General features: G+C 39.6%; 1 protein-coding gene across 1 annotated transcript in view; it reads left to right on the top strand.

Annotated features, from left to right (window-relative positions):
• The window catches only part of unc5a (unc-5 netrin receptor A), an 869,594-nt gene that overhangs the window by 591,901 nt on the left and 252,947 nt on the right, over positions 1-24,746 (top strand). Inside the window, exons 3-4 of the mRNA XM_028813729.2 lie at positions 3,454-3,597; positions 16,400-16,503. Coding sequence (XP_028669562.1) covers positions 3,454-3,597; positions 16,400-16,503 — 248 coding nt within the window. The remainder of the gene's footprint in view (positions 1-3,453; positions 3,598-16,399; positions 16,504-24,746) is intronic.

Below are 24,746 nucleotides of genomic sequence, written 5' to 3'. Positions count from 1 at the left end.
ACTTTTAAGAGTTTCTAAACTCAGTCAGGTAAAGCAGAATGAAATGATTCACAGTTTTAGGCTCAGAAAAACAGTTTTACATCCATTCAAAACACAGTCTGTAATGCAGCCATATCATCCTGTTTTCCACTTTTTGTTATGATCATTGTCAGTGCATTTTGAATTGATTGCAGTTTATACATAGGAGGATTTAAACTGCCTGAAAAGAATTCAATGTAGACATAGTCCATAGTATCAAATATAGCACTTACTGTATCTCTGTTATTAAAAATAACAGTCTTAGACAGACTTTACTTTGGACAGTATTGACTGTGCAAAATGGATGCCACAAGCTGTTTTGTGTCAAAGTTATGACTAATTAAATGATACCAGTTTTACATTTCATTTACTGTTTTTTTTCAGCCAGCAGTTCTGTTTTACACATAGAAAAATATTTTGTTTCCCTAAAACTCTGACAAGGTTTAAGCTAAGTGGTTAAAGTAATGAGGGAATATTTGATTCTGATATTGTGACTAGAGTGACCCTTTAAACCTACATTGTCTTTCGTTTTTAAAAAAACATACAGCCTCCTTTGTGTTTGGAGACAGCTGAAGAATTCCCCATACACATGCATATAAAAATAAACACACACACACACACACATACATACATACATATAGTGTCACACACGCGCAATTAGGGGACAACTAAAGGGCTTGAATAAACATAATTCCACGCCTGACCAGGGGTCGGCGAAGTGCACTGATTCTCTCTGTCAGTTCCTTGCAGACCATTCTCAGGAAGTCCCGCTCGGTTCTGGGGCAACCAATGATTTCACTTAGGGCTCTGGTGCTGCCGACAACGTCACTTCTGGCCCTGATGACATCACTTCTTCTACTTGCATTTAAAGGCCGCCATTTTAAGGCAGCAGTCAGTTCTGTTTTGGACTCAGTCATGTAAACATGTCTGTTCTTTTGGATCGATTTTGCAGCCGGGAAATATTATATGGGTGGCTGCTCCAAACCTTTCCAATGACTCTTTGTCGTTCTTGTGACAATATATATATATATATATATATATATATATATATATATATATATATATATATATATATAGTGGTAAACCAGCCTGGACACAAACAGGCAGACACCGAGAGTTCCAAAACACACATGTTTAATGAAATTATTTGTCCCGCACAGCACACAGTGTCCTTGCACCAAACACCCTTAAGTCCAGGCCTTTCAATGGACCTTCCTTCCTTCACCACCTCTTATTCCACTTTCCTGAGCTTTGTCCTCTTCCTCCCGACTCTGGCCAACAACTGGAGGAAGGCGGCCTCTTTTATATCCAACTGGATGTGCTCCAGGTGCCCTCTGACAAACTTCCTGCGGTACCTCCGCCACACCAGGAGCATCCGGAAGCACTCCGGGTGTCCCTGGTATTCCTTCTGCCAGCACCTCCGGGTGTCGTGGAAGTGCTGACATCCAGGGCTCTATGATCCTCCGGGCGCCCCCTGGCGGTGACCACGGCCCCAGTAGGGTTGAGCTTCCATGCTCAGTTCCCGTGGCCTCCATACCAACCAGGGCAGCTGCCCTCTCGTGGCCCGGGGGAGGCATAGTCCCTCTCCCAGTCCTTCCAGGCGTCCCAGCTGGACACTACCCCCAGCCAACAGCCACAATATATATATAGTGACGTGTGAATTGCTGCCTTGCACACAAAAGATGAGGCTGAGTCTAAGGACTTCAGGAAAACTAGCTTTATTCAACTTGAAACAGGGATAGCAAGGTTGTTTATTACAGCGGGAGCTACCACTCTACTACACACAGACACAGCAAACGGGCAGGGTCAGGGCCAGGTTAGTGGCCAAGTTATAATGTTCCCTACATCACCCATCAGGTGACAGATGCGTTGCGTGCAGAAGTGGTGAGCTTGCAGTTGCCTCTGCTTTGCTGTGAACCTGCGAAGCACTGTGAACCTGTGGTTGCCTCAGAGATGGACAAATAGCCGTCGACGGATGCTTCAATCGTGTTTCACCTTAGTTTCAGACTAAGCCTTCTGCCTTCCTACACACACACACACATGGGGTGAGTGATCCACTTGACCATTTCCTGCTTGCTTTGTTCATCTCTGTTCTCTCCACATCTCTGGCCAGCTTTTTTCCTTCAGCCTATAGAGCCCTCATTACCAGCTACCTACTAATGCTATGCTCTCCAGTATACTTATTGAGAGGAGCTTTTTTGGGTTACCTGGCTAACCATTCAAAAAATCTGTTGGTGCTTCAGTGGAACTCCTCCTAGTGGCACCAGGTTTCCCTACAGGTACGTCTACTAAAGAGTGTGAATGGGGCTTGCCAAACTGACTGTTCTCTCCAGTAATCTTGTTAAGTCTACCCACAGTGTCCTCTAGTGGCATTTATGAGGCTAACAAATCTATTATCGTGTCCCAATTTATAGTGTCTCTTTCTCTTTAGGGATTTAGAAGGCATTTGAAAGTGTTGTTTATTCCATGATCTAGACTGCCATCTTCTTACTTGATCAGCCCACAAAGCCACTGTTGCACCACCTCAGTCTTCCATGATTACTTCAATGCAACTTTACATGCTTTTATCTGTCTTCTAAACTGCCTTCACATTCACACCGCTGGCTCCACCTCACGAGTGCTCTCTGTCTGCAACCCCCATTTCAGTGCTCAGCTCTTTGTATGGCTCAGTGCGAACCCAAATGATTCTATGTAGCATTTCTTTTCTTCACCTTTTACACTATTTTAAATCTGCATTTTAGTATATTAAAATGTTGTGTATATATAGAGCAAATTATATTGTATTGCTTTAAAACACATTAAAGTAATTACAGTGTGCACAAAAAAGTGAGCACTCCTGTATAATTACTTTGTGTTCTACAGCATGTACAATATCAACAACAGACAGCAACTATTCTAAGTAGTGAGGGTGCACAGGAACTACAACAGCACTTAAAGAAACTGGTATAAATGTAATGAATTATTATTATTATTATTATTACTTCTATTTGTTCATGTGTCGTAGTGCATTTTATACCAAGTTAGTTATAATAGAGCTTTGTTCTCAGAGGATTTATTTTTGAACAAATTAAAATTTTTATTAAAAAATATATTTAGAAGATCAAATATTTAAATATATTATTGTATATTTATACAGTATATATACACACCATAATACTATTAATTATTATTTCTAATTTGATACAACTCATGCATGGATATGGTGTTCAGAGTTTTTTCAGGTGATGAAGACAGAAGTTTCAAGGTTAAGATTGCTATGTTCACTAATCACAGAGCCACAGAGTGGTAACATGTTGCATGATTATCACGTATAAGTAAGAATTCTGCTGTAAATCTATACAAATGTCAATAATGGCCCTATAAACTGGCTGCTTTAGTTATTAACCTGCAAAGCTTAATTGTTTTCTAAATATTTGTAACTTTTCTGTCAAACAGGATTGCCTGTTATGGAAGTAAAAATTGACATTTCAAGACAGCAAGTGGAGAAGATCTTTGGTTTGGAAGAATTCTGGTGTCAGTGTGTGGCTTGGAGCACCTCAGGGACACAGAAAAGCCAGAAGGCCTATGTCCGGATTGCATGTAAGTCCACCACCTAGAGCATGGGCAAAGGAAGCCTGCAAACCCAGTAAATTTGCAGTATATATATATATATAATGTGTATATATTTATGACTACCTAGATAACTGTACTGGCCACCCAGGGAATATCTCCTGCTTTCCTAAAGAGAACACAGAGGACAATTTAAAACACAGCAAAACATTGTTCTGTTCCATGGGTGTCTTTCATCTGTGTTTATGTGGGAGTTTAAGGTAGTATTAAAAATGTAAGCTAAGTGAATTTGTCTTGTGCTACACCCTGTATGCTTTAATATTTCCTCCAAAGCCCCTGAGGCAGAGGGATTTATCATTTTAATTAAGCCCACAGCTTTCAAAAAATATTGGACTCTGTCCTTCTCTAATAGTCAACTATAATTTATTTTTCTATGTGACAATGATAGAAGGGGCGGCACGGTGGCGCAGTGGGTAGCGCTGCTGCCTCGCAGTTGGGAGACCTGGGGACCCGGGTTCGCTTCCTGGGTCCTCCCTGCGTGGAGTTTGCATGTTCTCCCCGTGTCTGCGTGGGTTTCCTCCGGGCGCTCCGGTTTCCTCCCACAGTCCAAAGACATGCAGGTTAGATGGATTGGCGATTCTAAATTGGCCCTAGTGTGTGCTTGGTGTGTTTGTGTGTGTCCTGCAGTGGGTCGGCACCCTGCCCGGGATTGGTTCCTGCCTTGTGCCCTGTGTTGGCTGGGATTGGCTCCAGCAGACCCCCGTGACCCTGTGTTCGGATTCAGCGGGTTGGAAAATGGATGGATGGACAATGATAGAAGGCATAGCAGCCACTCAACCTGACACAGACAGACACAAGAGGCACACTGACAAAACTCACGCTTTTTATTTTCAGTTCTCTCCTTTACAGCACCTCACACAGTGCATAAATCAGATACAACAACTCAGTCCTTTTACTTTCCTTTGACTTTCCGTCTTTTCTTCAGCTGCCTCCACTCCTCTCTCGCAAGTTCTGTCCTCTGCCTCCTGACTCCGGCTCCCTGAATGGAGTGAGGCAGCCCCTTTTATAATGCACCCGGATGTGCTCAAGGTGCTCCCCGATGACCTTCTTGCAGCACTTTCTGGTGTGGTGGAAGTGCTGCAGTCCAGGGATTAGCCAATGTCCATGCTCCCCCTGGCGATGGGCCTGTTCCCCCACAGGGTTGAGCTTCCAAGCTCTGTTCCCGTGGCCTCAACACCCACCAAGGCTGCTGCCTTCCCGTGTTCCAGGGGAGGTACTGCTCCTTTCCCAGTCCTTCCATCCTCCAGCCGTCCGCCACAGTCTAATAAAAATCATTGGCAGAACATGTGAATCAGTGTAGTTAACCTGAAAAAGTGGTTTACATAAAACAAATTTCAGACAACTTGTTGAGCAAGTTTATCAGTTTTATGTATACATCAAACTGTTGCAATTTTGAAGTTTAATAATTTAATCTCTGAAATTTGCATTCACTCTCTCTTTTTTTTATTTATTTTTGTTTTGAACCTTGTCCATTTCATTGTATTATTACTTACTGACTTTGATTTAATTTTTTAAGAGTTCATATTTTTTCACATTTATATTCTATTTTGTTTTCTGTGGCTAATGTCATTTTGTGTATATTTGTTGTTGCCTGTTGTATCAATTGTAACATCATCATTAAGATACAATAAAAGATGGCAATGCACAGCAGAAACGCATTTGCATTTGTGAATAACTCTAAGGGAAAGTGATTAGTAGCAAGCATAAAATTTTTGCTAGTCAGAACTGCTTGTTTTTTCCAATTCAAAGTTTCAGTTTCATTTTGGACTTAGTTGTTTTGGTGTGTTCAGGTTTCCAGTGCTAAACTTTGCTTAAAACATCAAGCTGAGTTTTCCCCATTAATCTCTTGATCATTTTTCTTGTCTTTGTCACTGCCATTTTTTTTATCTTCCCCTGGCAGCACACAAGCATAATTAATTATACTTTTAACACTGAATTTTAAGAATCCACAGTAAATAAGTCAGAAAATATGCCTTTTATTTATTCCGTACAGTATATAGGCTATAAACAAAATTTTGATCAAACAAGACGTTTACTGAATAAACACACTTAGATTAGCTGTGTATAAATCTTTGCTGCCATAGCAGATCCCATGAAACTGGAGAAGTTCACAGAGTCTCATAAATCTGATTTAATGCACTGCAGTATGCGACTGTTTAGTGTTTCTAGAGTCATTGTTGTTATGAAATACTCAGAGCAGAGATGGCCAAAAACCATAAAAACACCTTACTCAACATCAGACTTGTAATGTTTGAAATAATTTACATTAACATTATTCTATAAAGAGTCCAAAGATGCAATAATCATTCAGAAACTTAGAAATATGCCAAAAGCCAGTAATACTGAATAAAAAAAGGTCTCAAAAATCCTGATTTATAAAAATCAGAATAAAAAAGAACAAAGAACTGGAATAAATTAAGTATACTGGAACCAAATTAACTGCAAGACAATAGTTCATTTGCTAATTTTCGATAACTTTAATACTGAACGGACTCGTCTAAAGTCAGAAAACCTAAAAAGCCAAACTAGTCAAAGACCACAAAACACACAAAAAGCCCTGGGGAAGAGGGTCGAACAACAAAATCCGTGAAAGCAAATTAATGCCACAGCAAAGAAGCTGTGGCAACAGGTGAAAATAATATCCCTCATGTAACTAGTGACTGCAGCACTGGAGGGCTCTTACCTAATTAGAGAAGACAAGAAACAAAGGAAAGGGTAAGGATTTGGGGGGGAAATTAAAACATAAAGAAATCCAAAAAGAAAAAAGAGAGAGGAAAAATGACACACATAAAGAGAAATAAAAGCAGATGTGAGAAATGGCACAACATTCAACAAATGAAGAATATTGAGCAATTATATTTCTTTGTAAAAATAAAAAATGTCTTCTAGACATGGAGGTTCAATAAATATTCAATGCAGTAAAGTCAGTTAGACATCCATATTGTGAATTAGCTTTGTTTGGCTTCTGTACGGTGAATTATCAGCAATGTATGCCTCTGATGTACACCTCATCATGAAAACAACACTTTATCAATGATACTAATGATTAATTGTGCATTATTTAATCATTCTCTTCAGGGTAAAGAGAGACAGAATTGAATAAATGATCAAACATGGTTGGAACAGAGCTTTCTGTTACTTTTAAGAGTTCTTCCATTCACTTCCAGTACTATGTCTATATTCAGTATCACAAAGGCAGCTTATACAGATAAATGATAATTTAAAGAAGATTTTTTTTTCTTTTTTTTTATTATGTATTGTAAAGGTCTGGAAAAGCTAAATATAAGGTTCAATACTGATGAGAAACCTTTCTCACAATCTCTGCTACCATTTAATGTATGTGTTATTAGAATCTCCACATACACTATGCAGTCACTTTATCAGGTACACCAATCTAGCAAGTAGCAAGTAGAACCAAACCTTTTTTGCTTCTAGAACAGCCTAAATGTCTGGCATTGATTCAGCAAGGCGCTGGAAGCGTTCCTTTGGGTATCTGGTGCAACATCAGGCAGTTCCAGCAAGTCTTTCAGCTGCACTTTCATATTGCAAACCTCATGTTCCCCTTAACCCAAAGGTACACTATTGAATTGAGGTCTGGGGACTGTGCAGGTCATTGGACTAAAAGAAAATCAGTGTCATGTTTGTGGAACCAGCTTCAGATGCTGCTCATTTAATGATGCTGCACATTATCCTGCTGGATGTATCCTTTTGAAAAAGCTAGACTGTGGCCATAAAGGCCTGATCGATGCAAAGGTGCATGGTGGCATTTAGATGACACTCATTTGGTATCAAGAGGCCTAATGTGTGGCAAGTAACCATTCCCACACCAATGCATTGTCATTATCAACCTGTAGCATTGACACAATTCAGGTTAAAGCCAAGGATTCATGTTGATTGTACCTAATTCTAACGTTTAAATCATGGCTTTTCATGTCTCAGCAATCAATATTCAGTAAACCAGACAACATTTTCCAATGCATTTTGATGACAATCTCCTCACTGTAGCCTTATCTTTTTATTTATAGCTGACAGGAGTGAACACTTGTCATGGTTTTATGCTGCAGTAGCCCAACTACTTTAAGGTACCACATATTGTTCATGCACATGCTCCTCTGCACAGCATCTGAGTATCGTTATCAGAGTATTTGTGGCCTTTCTATGAACTTGAACTAGTCTGACCATTCTCTTTTGATGGTTTATTAAGTTTTTTTTACCCACAGAACTGCTACTCATTGAATGAACATGAGAACATTAGGAAAATTATTGACAAGAATGGGCTATTCAGCTTAACAAGCTTGCCAATCCCACCCACCCGATTTCTGCAAAATAACGTCAAGCTGAAGTTTAAAGGTCCCTAAAGCTCTACTCTCTATCACACTACTTGGTAGTTTATTCCATATGTCTATGGTTCTCTGTGTGTAGAAAAAACTTCTAAAGTTTGTGCAAAATTTACATCTAATACGTTTCCTAATGTGCCCCTGTATACCTTCATTTTAAAGTTAACAGCCTAGATCCGCTGTATTAATTTCTTTCATAATTTTAAGCATGTCAATCATTAATTTAAAGATGACCTCTTTTTGACTTGTATTCTTTACATCTTGTTATTATAACCTTACATTCTGTTAGCCTTCTTAATGGCTTCTCTGCACTGTCTAAAAGTTGATAGTGATGAGTCCAGTATAACTCCTAGGTTCTTCTCATAAGGGGTACCTTTAAATATCAGACCTCCCACTGTGTATTCAAATCAGATCTGGTCTTTGTTTATCACTGTATTCTCTGTAAAACCCAGAAACTGTAGTTTATGAAAATTCGAGGGAGGGTAGCTGTTTACAAAAAAGTGAAACTAACATTTCTCGGACTACTTATTACACTATCATCAAAGTCACTTAGATCAATTGTCTTACCCGTTCTGTTTGCTCAAACAGTTGTGCTAACCCCAACCCTAACCCTAACTATGTAATATCAAGGCATGCCTACCATTGTGATGCAACCAGTTTCTTTTTTATCCTGGCTTGTTTTATTTTCTGTTTTATGGTTGTTTTTTCAACTATTTTTAATGGGGAAAATTGATTCGGACTTCAAGCAGCTTTGTACTATTATTTTTTATATTTTTATGCAATTTCTGTAATATTTATCTATAATTTACTGTATTGTACCTTTAAAGTTGTTGCCCTCTCTTGTACTTGGTGGGTGGAAACCCAGTAGGTGGTTCCACCCTGGTGTCACCTCTGCAGACTCCTCCCTCCGACTTTATAGGTCATATCCAGAAAGAAGGATTTAACGATAGTGCTTTGAGTTTGTGTTTACAGTTTGTTATTACACTTGTCTACAAAAAAGTATTTTTTGTTTGCTTCTGGGAACTTCAGAGCATCTCTTTATTAAGTTTTTAACACTGATTTCATATATGAAATCGGAATTAAGCTAGCACGTCAAGTTTTAGAAATAAACATCATTGACGTTTTAAACTATTTGAATATCAATATAATATATCAACACGATATCTGGAGTTTGGACTATGTCCCACCAAAATTGTTTTGATGTGTTTATTCTGAAAACAAACCAGAAGACAATACCAGAGGCAAGTTAAAGCATATTTTTGGAAATTTACCTCAATATAAAGGTGAGGTCAGTGTGCCCAAAAATGTTGGAGACACTCGGTTTTGTGCTTGTACTGCACATCCATCTCTCTTTGCAAGAACCAACAGTAGTTACCCATCATACCCATCATCACCCAGTGAATTTTTCCCAATATCAGTTTTCCATCACCTTTGTATCTTGATGAAATGTTTCCCCATGCTCATCTCTGACATCGCTTAGATTTGGTGGAAAAAAGTCGAGATGAGAATGTAAAAAATGCGTATTCAGTGACATTCTGGCTCTGGCTAAGCTAATATACTTTCAGCATATTCTCCACAAGCTCAGTATAATTCTCTGCTCTGTGACTGTCAAGAAAATTCTGGACAACCTGCACAAATGAGGGTGCTGATTCAGTTGGCTTCAGTTTCCTTTTGAACTCATTGTCAAGCATCAGTTTACGTATTTCAGGGCCAACAAAAACACCTTCCTTAATTTTGGCTTCACTTTTCTCGAGACCAAACTTATTTCTTAAATTCTGAAACGCATCGCCTTTACTGTCCAGTCACCCTATTTGTCCAAGACCTGGAACATCATAACTAAAAAATGGGACGTGCTGGACGAAAACAGTTTTCAGATTTTAGTCAGTAAGTGAAATTTGTTAAAGTACAGATGAAAGAATCCCAGTAGCAAAATGCTTGTTGACCAGTGTTATTGTTTCTTCTTTGGATTATCTTGATTTCTGGTGACTTATTGTCCTGTTTTCTAGATCTCAAATACTGGATAATGCATTGATGCTTTTTTTGCTTTGGATCACCCTTTAGGCACATCATTTTTGATCATTTTGTCTTACTTTCCTAATTTTCTTAATAAATCTCCATTTATAAAGATTTCTTGTGAGACTTGTCTTTACAAGATGGAGTTTGAAGTTTCTCTTCCCATGACTCATTTTGGAGGTATGTTGATCTTTTAGAGCAAGCTTTCCATTGTTAATAATAATAATAGTAAATTACATTTATACGAGGTGAGACACAAAAATAACCGGACTGGGCTTGGGGCTTTCCTGGAAAACCATCTGGAGATCGGCTGGATATGAATCATAGAGCTATATCCCCTCCTACCAGGCCCGGCCTTAGGCATAGGCGAAGTAGGCGACCGCTTAGGGCCCTGGCGTCCGGGGGGCCCCTGATCGACGGCGGGCCAGGCCCCCGGCCCGCCCCTCCCCTCGCAATGCATTCCAAAAGTTTCAAATATCCCAAAAAATAAAAAAGGACAAAAAAACTAAAAAAAGAAAAAATACAAAAAAACTAAGCTGGGCTTAGCTACATACTGCCACGTGGTGCCCAGTGGAAACAGTTCAAACTGGCTAAATTGTAGTAGCTAACTAACTACTCCAGGCGAAAAAGGGACGCAGGGTGATGACCTCGTAACATTACAAGAAAACGTCTCCTTGGTCTAATTTTCACGCATTTCGCAGAGCTTCCAGGGAGGCTCTGCCCCCCTCAGGGGGCCCCTGGACACCCCTTTCGCCTAGGGCCCCATAATACCTAAGACCGGGCCTGCTCCTACACACTCTCTTAAACAGCCGCCCGGCTAGGTATATCTTGTGAATAGCCCAATAACTACGTATTTGCACAACAATTTCTACATGAGTTGCCACGACAATGTTGGGTGAAGAAAGCGAACAGCGAGACAAGATAACGCTCCTGCGCACAATGCTTTTTCTGTAAAGCAATTTTTGACTGACAAAAACATTCCTGTCCTCGATCTTCCTCCCTATTCGCCCTATTTAGCTCCTTATGATTTTTACTTGTTCCCGAAAATCAAAAGTGACCTGAAGGGAACACACTTTTCTTCATTGGATGAAGTGAAGACAGAAACGGCAAGAAGACTTCAAGCACTGTTTCAATCAATGGAAGATACGTATGGAGCAGTGTAGAGATCAGGAGGGAGAGTACAGTATATAGAAGGTGACAATTTTAGAATGCTGTAATTCATCAATAAATATTTTTTTTAACCAATCCAGTTATTTTTTCCTGTTATATTTATTGTGTCACACCTCGTATTATTGATTTTCTAATCCACTAAAAGCACTCTTTATAGACAGTGGGGAACCACTTCAACCATCACCATTGTGTAGAATCCCACCTGTGTGATGTGACAGCAGCCATAGTTTTGCCAGTATGCTCATCATTCGATGAGCTATTACGTGGTAAAGTAGTGAGAGGGATAGTGAGGCAATAAGGTACAGGGGAGGATTAGAGGCCAGAATGGAGCAGGTTGTGGTCTACACTTTTCCCAGGACATCAGGAAACTCTTCTTGAAAGACACCCAGGGATCTTTAATTCCCACAAATAGTCAGGACCTTGGTTTTATGTTTCATCTGAAGGATGTCACTATTTTTGCAGCACTTTGTCCCCATCACTGCACCTGGACATTGAACTCCTCCCGATGGCCTCATCAACTCCATTGTTTCCCCATGTTTGGAACTCTTATTTACAGCACTACCTGATTAACATTAATTAAATGAATGAAGACTTGGAATTTGCTAAAAAAATATGACTTACTACAACCGAAGAAAATTCATTCACCTTGCAGAAATAGACTTTTACTAGATGTTTTACCAACATCTAGTAAAAACAAAATGCAAAAAGTTATGTTTTATATAGAAAACGCTTTAAGGCTGTATACAGTTAGTGATTTGGTTAGTGAGCTTTAGCATTTTTTTTTCTATATTCTGAATAATGCTACATTTTTCCCAATTTAGAGCCATCAATAATATAATGCTTTTGCACAATGATAATCTTTGACACATTTTTGTAAAACTGCATTTGTCATGTATTGTATTGGGTTTCCAAGGACACACCTTTAATAAAGTGGCTTTGTGTGACTCGCACAAAAGGAGGGTTTAGATATCATTATATTCAATTCCCAGTAGAAATTACCTTTTTTTTAACAAATTGTTTTCAAGAGAGCACTCCGACAGTTTTCAAGGACAGTGCTGTGGTTAGGTCAATGGAACTTCAGGCAAGACCAGATTTAAACTGATAATGGGCAAACAAACAAGATAATAAAAGCTTTGCTAAAAAGTCAAACAAAGGTTTATAGACAGACCTTTAAAAAATGAGGATTTGTGAGGATGGGAGGATTGAGGTAGAGAGTAAAAGTGTTGTATGGGGAATTGGGGATGGAGAGTTTTTGTGTGATGGTGAAGAGTGAGATTGGCAAATAAGAGATTTGAGGTGCAAAGTTTGAATGATGGATGAAATGAGGTGGAAAGACAATTTAAGATGGGGAGTTTAGAAGAAGGCAGATTTGAGCTGTGAGGCAATAAGAGGATTTGAGGTGGGTAATGAGAGTGGGAATAGGGAATTGCAAGTGGGGAGTGAGAGTAGAGGATGGGGGACTTGAGGTGGTGAGTAGGGGTTGGGTTAGGATGACTATGGGAATTGGAAGGCTATAAGGGAAGGACTGGGGAAGGAAATGCAAGATGTGGAAGTGAGAAAAATCGAGGGGGGGTGACCAACAGGAATGAAGGGATTTGAGGAGAAAGATGATATTTAGGAATGGCAACACATTAATGGAAGCAGGGAATGAGTGAGTGCGGAGAACTGAAGGATTTGAGTTACCATGTTGGTGTAACTGATGGAGGGGTTTCAAGTGTTCAGTAGGAGCAGGGAAAGGAAAGATTTAAGGTGGGAGTGACATAAGCAATAAGCAGATTGGTGGTCTGAAGTTAGGGAAATGAACAGATTTAAGGAGAAATGTGAGTCCACTAATTTGCACATCAAAACATCTAAGAGAAGACTGAAGATAGTTCTTGTGAATAAGAGCACTCGATTATGTGCCAATGTGCTTGAGGCCTCAGTAGGACTGGAAGGCCTCTGTCTATATGTGTCATCCATTTAACAGAACAACCTATATACTGCAGCTTGATTTAGCTTGAAAATATCTGCTATCTAAAATGTGCAGTCAGAAGCTTTCAAAAGAAAGGGCAGCACTAATCCTGACTGAAGTTAGCCTTAATTTACTCAGCGTCCATTCCATTGCTTATTCCCTCATGAGGAGACATAAAGACAGAATTCCTGAGATATTACTGCAAGAAGCTTGGGACTAAAGAAAAAAAGATGAGGCATTAGGTGGCAAGATTAAATAATTAAAAAGTAATGATCAGCCATTGAACAATGGCCTCAGAGTAGTGTAAACTGATAAGAGAGAAACTTCAGAACAGATTTATATGGCAAATACACAGACAGGCTGATGGATGGCTAGTTGAGCATCAGGAATAGTGCTAACCAGTTGTTTCTTAAGTTTCTAACTATTTAAGAAATGCTCTTAACATTGTGGAATGCGAAATAAGAACAAAGGAATTTCTAGCACTATTATATTACACAAAACCATCCCCCACTTCGTCACACCCCGCTCCCTGAGATTTTTAATCAACTTTAATTAAGTTAAATGTCACGGAGTGTTCAATTCTGCTTAATTTTTTTTTTTAATCATTACTGTTCTGAGCTGGCCCATCATTTTTTGGAGCTCCTGGCAGAGGAAACAAATGATGAGAAGCTTTCTCCTTATTGAGTGCCACACTTAGCAAGAGGCTGATGGGCAGGTAGGGCCAACTTTATTAGGAATTTTCTTAAGGGAGATGGAACCATTGGTGGGAAGTAATTAAGGTCAGTGCTACAAGACAGATCAGCTGAAGCTCAAAGCAAACAGAAGGGGATTGGCGACAGCAAGCAGCCTCACCTGCGCCCTCATCTTCCCTATAATAATTTTACATTTTGGGCTGGTGCAATGAATTCAGGGATTCATATAAGATATTATTAATGCAGGCCTTCTTAGAAGGCCTTTGTATGAAATATTAAGTATGCATTAATGGCCTCCCTACAGGCCTTCAGGTGAGATATCAGTTGGAATCTCTTGATGTGCTCACTTAAATTTATTATTTATTTTCATTTGTTACAGTTAGTTACAGAGTGAGCGGCACGGTGGTGCAGTGGATAGCTCTTCTGCCTCACAGCTCTAAAACATTTTACTTGTACTGCACGATTTAACTAGGACATAGACTATGCTGGATGGTTCTTCTAAGTCACCGTGGATAAAATATTCAGCAACAATAATAATAAAAGTTTAATTCTGAGTAGATTTCTCCATTTTTCCTTGAACACCAGAACAATTATTTGCTCCACTCTAATTAATCATAATAAACAGCCTTGAAGGCACCGTCCTCTTTTCTGCTTTATTTGAGCATTTTATAAAATTGCTTGCGAAAGCACTTCTAGGATTAAAAATACACTTAAATTACATTGCAGCTGTGCATCGGAGAGTAGATTAATGTTTACTGGGGAAAAGACGCATGTGTCCTTCTTACTTACCCTCTTCTTCTGTTGCTTCTTTCTATTTTAAATTGGAGTAAACCACAGGTTCTACTTAATGATACTTTCTGTCTAACAGGCTAAATGGATATATATTTTGAAATATTTACTGGTGGTACATATTTTTCCAAGAGACATTCATTTTTTGTTGTGAGACACAACAGTATATTGTACTCTAATGAACACAAAATTGAATTTCATATCTGCACATTGATTTCAATTTATGTTTCTAATTCATTTTAGTGTAGTTTCTGATGTATATTTTAACCATGCTTTGCTCTTTTTCTTGGTTAGAAATGATAATAATTCACTTCTTTCCCAAACCCTACAATGCTCAGTACAGGAAATTAATTGATTTATTTTTACTCCATTGAATTTATAATCTGGGATACTGTTGCACAACATCAGTGTTACTGTTGAGAATAATGCTTGCAAATCAGGGCCAAGGAATAAAGCTGCTCAAATACATTGCTTTACATTCTGAGCTACATTTTCAGGACAGTGGTTTTACATCATCATGTTAGCTGAGGAGGGGATCATTCACTATTTATAAGGACTGTCACGATCAGGTGGACATTAAATAACAATCTCATCAAACAACAATTGGTTCAAGGAGTCACGGTGGATTACTTCAATTCAGCTCAATTTAGTCTTATAATGTGTACTTCCACTACAAAGCTCAGTTGCATTACACACTAATTACAAATACAAAACAGTAAGAAAATAACACAAAATGACATGCAGTTGAAAAAGAAATTATTCCAAAAGCACCATGCAATAAATGCAAGGAAATACAATGATTATGGCTGAAGAAAGCACTCTCGAGTTGTCCCTGAACCCAGAATGAACCCCTCTGATAATTTATTAAAGGGTAGTTTAGGGGGATTTATTACAGACATCAATAATATAAGAAAGATAATTAAACCAAAGCAACAAAAGAACAGACAAAGGAGAGAACTTACTGCCCCCATGGGCCTAGCTAAAAGTATAATTGGTGCCATGCCTATTGGACAGGTTGCTTATCACACTAACCTAACCTAATGAACTCTGTTACTTCTAACTCTGGCCTAACTTCAAACTTCCAGGTGAATCTTTGTCATTCTTCCTCCTGACTTTAAGTTCACTGGACTGGTGGAAATGGAGCAGCTTTATAAAACCAGTTGCTTTTTTTTTCCAGGTCAATTTGAACTAAGTGGGACTGAAAGTAGATGAATCCAATTATTGCAAAGCAATACCACTGGAGGCTGAAGTATATAAAGGCAGCTTTGGGCCCAAGGAAAAAAAAAATAAGGCCTGGAAAAGGGTACCAACTCAGTGCAGGAGGCCAGCTCTTACACACTATTGTACATTGTGGACCTCTTAATTTATAAGCAAATACCAAGAGGACTGCATATTCAGCCATATACCTCTCTGCTCCAATGACTTTAAAGATTAAAAAATATCAGCAACGTAACTTTACTGTACTCATAAAAAGCATACTGTATTTCCAAAGTGTGCTTGAAGGACACTCATCCATTCAGGCACAATCACAAAGGTTCACAAAGTTAAGCATTTTCAGTAAGTGTTGCGTGTGTGGCGAGTAAACTTTTTCCATTATTGAGTTTGCATACTTGTTTTTATGCAAATTATCAAGGCATTGCAACAATTATAGGCCACAGTGGGCATCAAGACAATATGGAACACATATAACAGCTACAAATTTAATGCTTCAGCCCTCTGATGGCTAGTAACTTTGCAGAGAAAATTTCCTTTGCATTCTAACACCTGTCATAAGAATCCCCTCATCTGTAGTTTAACAAAAGCTTTTCTTGACCTTGTAGATCTGAGAAAGAATTTTGAGCAAGAACCTTTGAGTAAAGAAGTGTCTTTGGACCAAGAAGTACTGCTACACTGCCACCCACCAGAGGGTGTGCCCCCAGCTGAGGTAAGACTGAGAACAATTATCCTTCCTATCTATCTATCTATCTATCTATCTATCTATCTATCTATCTATCTATCTATCTATCTATCTATCTATCTATCTATCTATCTATCTATCTATCTATCTATCTATCTATCTATCTATCTATCTATCTATCTATCTATCTATCTATCTATAGAGGTGAGGAGAATTTAGACTGCCATGTTTGTCAAATATACAACTAGAAATGAATTTGAAAGTGGATTAGTTGTCCATCAGTTAGAAAGGGTGTCAGATACCTGTTCAGGTAGGCCAGTAAGTGACCAAAGTTTATTGCTGCTTGTTTTTCTTATACACGTTCAGTCCATTGTTCATTTTCCTTGGTCTTCTACTCTTCAACATCTTGTTGAAGATGTCCTTCAACATCTGCATTAAGATGCTGCAGATGTTCTATCAGACGGTTGTGGCGAGCGCCCTCTTCTACGCGGTGGTGTGCTGGGGAGGCAGCATTAAGAAGAAGGACGCCTCACGCCTGGACAAATGCTCTGGACTGAGGCATGCTAATATGGAGTGCAGGGGAATAGCCAGTGTGAAAAGGTTTAGGAATTATAATTCAAACCTAGCCATTTTTTGTCTGGCTCAACTGTCCTCCCATGACTATATTGGAGTGTGTCTGTTTGAAGTTCTATCTATCTATCTATCTATCTATCTATCTATCTATCTATCTATCTATCTATCTATCTATCTATCTATCTATCTATCTATCTATCTATCTATCTATCTATCTATCTATCTATCTATCCATTGCATAGAGTCTTATCCTATCAGATTTATCTATCCATATTATATGGTAGCTTTCATATCTATCTACTGTATGTCTATTTATCTGCTGGCAGGTTTTTCAATCCTTATTTTATTATAATGCTATTGTCTGTAAACATAATGGCAGGTGGTGTAATGGTGGGGATGTTGCCATGGACTGTGAACATTTCCATTTTTGTGACAAATGGGTGTATTGTTTGGTTGATAAGGTCAGAGTTACAAAAGCTATGATCAGAGTTTCAGTGGTAATGATTTGAAATATTACTTAGGTTTGGAAATGTGACATTAATAATTATATGTGTGTTGGGGCAAAGCTTGATCTGTTACTGTGGTGTATATGATGTGACAGTTAGAGGTTCAACATACACTTATAGTTTGTGAACACAGGCATATTTGCATAAGAGAATCTTGGTATTTTGTCAAAACGTGAGAATTAGTTAAACAAATTTTGTTACTAGTCCAAAAACAGCATATACTTTTACCTACTGTATTTGGTTGTTTGTTACAACGAGGGACACTTCATTGCCCTTGCTAGTCAAACAGAGTGCTCCTGTTGATATGCATGAAAAAAACAGATAAAGCAAGCAGACCCCTATGGCCCGCTTGCTTGTCCGTTTAAACTTCCTCCAGTATCCTGCAAGGTATTTTTCAATACCAACACAATTTTTCTGTGGCTTTTTTACACGTTGCTGTCCTCTAATGGTATTCTTTCACTGAGCAGCAAACAGAGGAAGACTTCAGGTCGGTTGCTTTATTCCTCTTGGTATCCTAATCAAATGATTTACTGTAATAAAACCCTGTTGAAATCCCTCTTAATTATACATAATGAGAAAAAGTGAGAAATGAGTATATGCCTGTAAATACTGATTTTGTTGATTTTAAGTGTGAATTACTTCTTGGATAATGAGTGTGTGTTGAAAAACCCAATTTCTTCTTGTGGGTTATTTTTAAAAAATAACAAAATGTTTTCTTCTGAATGCTCCATTTCATTATACTTAAAATGAGGGTGCAGTGGTTAGTGCTGCTGCCTCACTGTTCTGGGTTTCTATGTTTAGGCTCCAACGGTCTCTTGTCTGCTTGTCCTTTCCATGTGTGGATTATTCAGCTGTGCTTTATTTATTTATTGGCTTGCATTTGAGAGATGTACATGTTAGCAGTGATTGGTGATTGGTTCCGCTTTGCTTCCAGGGCTTCTGCAACTTGGGTTCTGTATATCGTCAGGGTACAGCCAGGAAGGCCCTGTAGTTAATGAGGTTGGGCATATTTAGATTACAGTGGGCTCAGGTGTCTGATGGACTGAAAAAGGAATGGGGCAGATGAAGTGACAAATAAGCTTCTGAAAAAGAAAAGAAGAATCTTGATAGGGGCAGCGACACTCCAGTAGAATACAGCATTCTGTGTATACATGCTTGATACATTTATGGACTCTTTGCAAACAACTGGAACACCCTAGTCTCTAATGATTCACTGCACACAGCTCTCTGGTACACGATTTTGTTTGTATACTGTGTAATAGACAATTGGGGAACTTGCCCCACCAGGACGCCTGGAGAAGGGAAGGACCGGGAGAGGGGCAGTATCTTCCCTGGGACGCAAGAGGGCAGCCGCCCTGGATTGCATGGGGGCCATGGAGCTTGGAAGCTCAACCCTGTGCAGGACTGTGGCCACCGCCGGGGGGGCACCTGGATGGTTCCAGAGCACCTGGAGCATATCTGGGTGCAGTATAAAAGGAGCCGCCTCACTCCATTCAAGAGGCCAGACTCAGGAGGAAGGTGGACGAAGCTTGTGGGAGAGGAGTGGAGGTGGCAGAGAGGAAAGAAGAGAAAGAGAAAGAGAGGACTGTGAGCCTATTGTGGTTGCTGGTGCACTGTGTGTTGTGCAGAAGAGAATAAAACGAGTGTGTTTTGGACTTGGCTGTCTCAGACATTGTCTGTCAGTGTCCGGACAGGTTATTTGACAACTGGTATACTGTATACATACAGTATGTAAGCATATACAAGGGTAAATAATAAATTAAAGACAATTTGAAATTTACGTGGTAACTGCAATGGATAAAAGCTGACACAGTGCAACATATTGACAATGGGGTTATTCTAGTTGAAGACAAGGTCAAATAAACATGGACGCCCCGCTGCAGGACTGTATCATAGCAGGATTAGTATTGATGGTTTCCCCTGTTGAGCTGCTATAATGGATCAAATTATTTTGGCACAGCCTCTCTAAACACTTCATTGCTATAGTCATTATTGTGATGGGTTGATAGTAATTCAGGCAGGTTGAATATGAATTCTTAAGAACAGGGGCAATGGTGGATCTTGTAAAGCATGAAGGTATGATAGACTGGATTAACGAAAGTTTAGATATTACTGAGAACCCTGGTGCAAATTGATCAGCACAGATCTTGAAAACACGTCCTCGAATGATATTTGGTCCTGCTGCCTTTCTGATGTTCACTTCCCTGAAAGCTCTCCTTACGTCCTTACATTCCGACAAAATGAGCGCTGTCTACTCACTGAGCGGTTGCTTTACAGAAGTGTTGGACCACATCCTTCCCTGAAAGGCATTCACATCAAAGCACATGTAGAAATTATTAAACTCATCTGCCAGAGTGGTGTCTGCATTCACTGTGCTTGGAGTAATTGTTTTATAATCCATTATAAATAAATTCTTTGCATTTATATAGTGCTTTTCTCACTACTCAAAGCGCTCAGCAATTGCAGGTTAAGTGCCTTGCTCAAGGGCCCAACAGAGCAGAGTCCCTATTGGCATTTACGGGATTTGAACCGGCAACCTTCCAATTGCCAGTGCCGATCCCTAGCCTCAGAGCCACCACTCCACCTGTAGTCAACAGACCTTGCCATATGTGTCTAGGATCGGACTGTTCAGATTGTTCTTTCACTTTCTCGCTATGTCATCGCTTAGCGGCTTTCACGGTTTTCCTTAGATCGTATGAGTGGCTTTGTAATCGTCCATATTCCCAGACACAAACCTCGAGTTTGCACACAGTAGTGTGAGTGTTTATTGCATCACGATTAGTTTTGCTCACCCTAGAATTCTGGTTTGGGTAAGTCCTGATGATGACTCTTGGTGAGTCTTTCCTTGCTGTTAGATGCTTTAGGGAAAATTCACTTAGTATTTTTTTCTTTTTTTAATTTGATATACCTTGTTAATCACCCAGGGGAAATCATCTCATCTTCTTGCATGACATTTTGGGGTCAGAGCACAGGGTCAGCGATTGTACAACACCCCTTGCTCAAGGGCCAAACGGATTAGTATCCCTTCTGGCAGTAATGGAATTTGAACGTCCAGATACGTCCATCCATCCATCCATTTTCCAACCCGCTATATTCCTAACTACAGGGTCACGGGGGTCTGCTGGAGCCAATCCCAGCCAACACAGGGCACAAGGCAGGAACCAATCCCGGGCAGGGTGCCAACCCACCGCCAGATACGTTTGACCATTTATTTATGATAAACCCTGTTTTTGTAATGTGAATCACAGAGCGATTGTATCAATACATTTTTACATTTGGCTGATATGTTTTAAAATCAGGTTATTTTACAGTTTCTTAGCAACTGTTTCATAGAGAAGGTATACAGTGACTTTACTCAGAGACTCAAATTGAGTAAGTTAAGGAACTTAAGATGGCGTTCATGTAATTTAAAGTTCAGTAGCTCAGCCAATGCACCACACGGTCTGGACTCAAGTCTTAAATTTAGTTATTTGGGCAACCATCAGAAAGGGGTAATCTATTAATATGTTTTTAAAGGTCAATATAATAATGTTAGAAATTTACCAATATTTGTTTTCTTGTGTTTTTAAATAACAAATTCATTCCTTTTGTGCAATTCCTATGATTTAGGCTTAACTTTCAGGTGTTCTGCCCTGCCTCAAGTGTGTTCTGGACACTGTGGACCATTTAATAACTGCAAGGCATCTGGTGAACAGAGCCCACCTAATGGAGCTGGCAAGCAAATATGACTTAATTCCATTCATACAGCCATACAGCATTGAATTTATATTTCTTTCTTTAGTTTTTTATATTTAATGTTATAGATATTATTTGAAAAAAATAACATTCCGTACAGTCATGTCAGCTTAACAAACCATAATTCAACCCTTGCCCGAGAGAAAGAGAGGAGAGACTACAACATGAGCAGATTAGCATTACTGTACATTTTTAAGCCAATTTAATCCAGTTGAGGGTCATGGAAGCAGGCACAAGGAAAGAACTAACACCAAAAAGGTTCGTTAGTCCATTTAATTCAGTTTAATATATTCTGATGAGGCATACATTCATTGCCTCAGTGCACTATATACTAATCACAAAGGTAGTACATACAGAATACAATCCAAAGTGATTACAACACAGAAGAGTTGGAGACAGGGCCTGTGATGATGCGGTTCTGCTCCACACTCCCATTTGGCTTCTGGGGAGCTCTTGAACCCGACACCATTGGTAATGTCACCGGATGAGCTGGACAGTGAAGAAACATCGAAGCAAGGGGATGCTGCTGCAAAGTGCAAAAGTGCTTTTATTTAAAATAAACCAAAAACAAACAGTGTCCAAATAATTAGTGCAGTGCAGTCAAATGTTCATTAAGTAAATAATCCATAAATAGGTAAAAAATCCAAATGGTTAAAACAAGGCTAAAACGCAAGGATTAAAACCTGCAGCAATCATTGGGACTACACCAGCCAGACACAGCTCCTTCCCAGCCTCTTCAGCTCACTTAAGGTTTGCTCAGCCAATGAGGCTTCAGCCGCCATGGTCCTCTCTCTTCCGACCCCCATCTTAGCTGCCTCTCCCAGCGTCTGCTAGACTGGTTGTCCTCCTGTCTTCCTTCTCGCACACATGGTCGTCCCTCAGATCCCTAGGGCAGACTCCTCCTCGATCATACCCACTCTCCCATTCAGTGGGCACGATCTGTCCCCTTGAGCGCCGATTATTCGCTCTATCCGGGGGACCCCAACCGCGCTGACCTTCCTTTTCCTCAGCTGGCTTTCTCGTCCATTCTCTTGCTCTACCCCAATTCTGCTCTTCCGCTCTCCAGTCTTTTACCAGTCTCTTCTTCCCATTCTTCCTCGCACTTCTGTAGTTTATTACGGAGATCTGGCTCAGGTGTGGCGATTAGCAGCTCCCAGCTTCAATCATGGATGCGCCCGGGAATCGGGCCCCCTCTTTAAGCCGTGAGTGCAGCGATTATCTATTTAACAAAAACTGGCCTTTTTAATCTGAGCTGTTGACCCGCTACACCACAGGGCCACCATGGATCACTTCAATCCCAGATAAACCAAATGATGCCTTTATTTGCAAATGTCTTTAAAAGTATTATAGTAGTTTAGTCAAATTTTGAAGTTTAACAGAGTAAGACAAGACGCTATAATAAGTGCCTTTAAGGTAGCAACACAATCAAAGTCTGTCCTAAGAAAGTCGATGTGATATTAATGTGTTTTTCACATGTATTTTTGTCTCAGCAGCAGTTTTCTTTATTATTAGGTTTGTGTTTCTGAAGTTTGATTTTAGTTTTCATTCATTTTGAAAAAGTTTTTATTTTTCCTGTCTTACTTGTCATTGTTTATGTAACACTTTTGGATGCATCATGTGATCCCAGCCATCAGTTTGTTGCTGTCAAAGATGAAACGATATAAATATGCAGATGTCTTTAGTATGTGTTATCCCTCAAAAACACTCTTTTGTAGAGTTCTTAAGTGTAGTTAGTTTAACATACAAATAGGCCTCAGCACTAGATTCAGCTTTGACTTCACTTTCGTTTTTGATTTTTTTTTCTGCCCTTTTGTTACTAGGTTCTATCGATCCTCTGGTTCTGACCTTTTGTCCTGACTGTTATTATTTGTTTTGCATCTCCCAGTTTCTTTGACCGCTCACAATAATTCTTGCTGCGCTGTGCCTTTTTTCAGTAACTAGTTGATTCCTGCAGTAACCTTTTAGAAAACTTTTGCTTGGTTTTGTAATATTAGCAAAAACGGCCCCAGTCCTGCTCCCAGTCACTCATATATGCTCCAATGGTCACAAGATCAGAAGAGGCAGGTCCCTTTCTGACTTTCAGGGATTCTGTTGGTTCTCTCATTCCTGCTCTTGATATCCCAGGTAGTGCTCAGGCTGACACACTTTTTGCCCCTACCTGAAAGGAATGCAGAACAGGTTTGCAGCACCTGGAGTTCTTATACTGCCGTGTAGTGGTCTCCACTGAGCTCCCTGTTCTTGTCACACAAGCAGAAAAACCTGTGACCAAATGAGCACTATATATAACAAAAGAAGTGTCTTGAAATGGCAAAACTCTTATATATAAACTAGCAAAACACACTTCCCTCTGGTCATATGCATTTCTCCATCTTTGTCATTCTTACATTCTGCATTCTGCACTTTATGCTCATAGGTCTAGCCCAAATAATTACATGGACCACTGATCATATGCATTTCTCCGTCTTTTTAGTTTTTACATTCTGTATTTCTCACTTGATGATGCTGCTCTTCTTCTTCCAATTATGGTGTTCTTTGTCATGTCATTGGCCTCCACAATCTGCCTGATGCTCAGCAGATTTCATTGGTTTTAATTTTCTTTCCACTTTATCTCTTCATTTGCCTTTTCATTTTCTTTCCAGTTTGTCTCTTTATTTGCCTATCACTTTACCTTAAGAAACCCAAGTGCACAGGTCAGTTTGTTGAGTTTGTTGCTGGTTCAAAATTTTTGATTTACCAGATTCTATGAGGTCATAAGGTTTCAATCAAGACTAAGATCAAGGCTCTAGCACCATCACTATGTGAGGAATTTGCATGACTGGTGGATAGACCATAGCATTTTATATTTTAAGAAGAAGAAGGCACAATATGGAGGTTTGGGGCAGACATGAGCAAAGAGAATCACCATCACCAGAGCCCTTAAACTATCCCCTATGCACACACGTATGACAATATATACAGAGAAACATATAAACATGTATAGATAATATTCTTGATTCACAGTCACAGGGGGCCATCTACAGTATGTCAGCAGCACAAGATGAAAAGTAGAATGCAGCCCTGGGCAGATCCTACTCACACAAAGAAACAATTTGGAATCCCCAATTATTCTAACCAGTACTCCTTTGGAGATGTGACAGAAAAGTCAAATTACTCAGAGGAAAATGCACACAGACATGAAAAAAACATTCAGTATCCTGTCAGACAACTGGACACTGGAAGCAACCCCTGCACATTTGATCTGTGAGGCAGTAGCATTATCGCTTTGCTCTCCAACCCCTTGGCCTCCACACACAATCCCCCCACCACGCCCACCCACCCTGTCAGCGCTACGCACCTTTGTGAAGGGGGGGCTGAACGCACCTCAAGGCGATGCAGTCACTCCTCGAAAACCCCTCTTATACGGTGATACAATGGGAAACAAATACAGCTTTTTTTTACCTCCTCTTTGCTTGATCA

This window comes from Erpetoichthys calabaricus, chromosome 11 (genome assembly GCF_900747795.2).
Source record: "Erpetoichthys calabaricus chromosome 11, fErpCal1.3, whole genome shotgun sequence".
Classification (NCBI taxonomy): Eukaryota; Metazoa; Chordata; class Cladistia; order Polypteriformes; family Polypteridae; genus Erpetoichthys; species Erpetoichthys calabaricus.
This window is presented reverse-complemented; position numbering and strand designations above follow the sequence as displayed.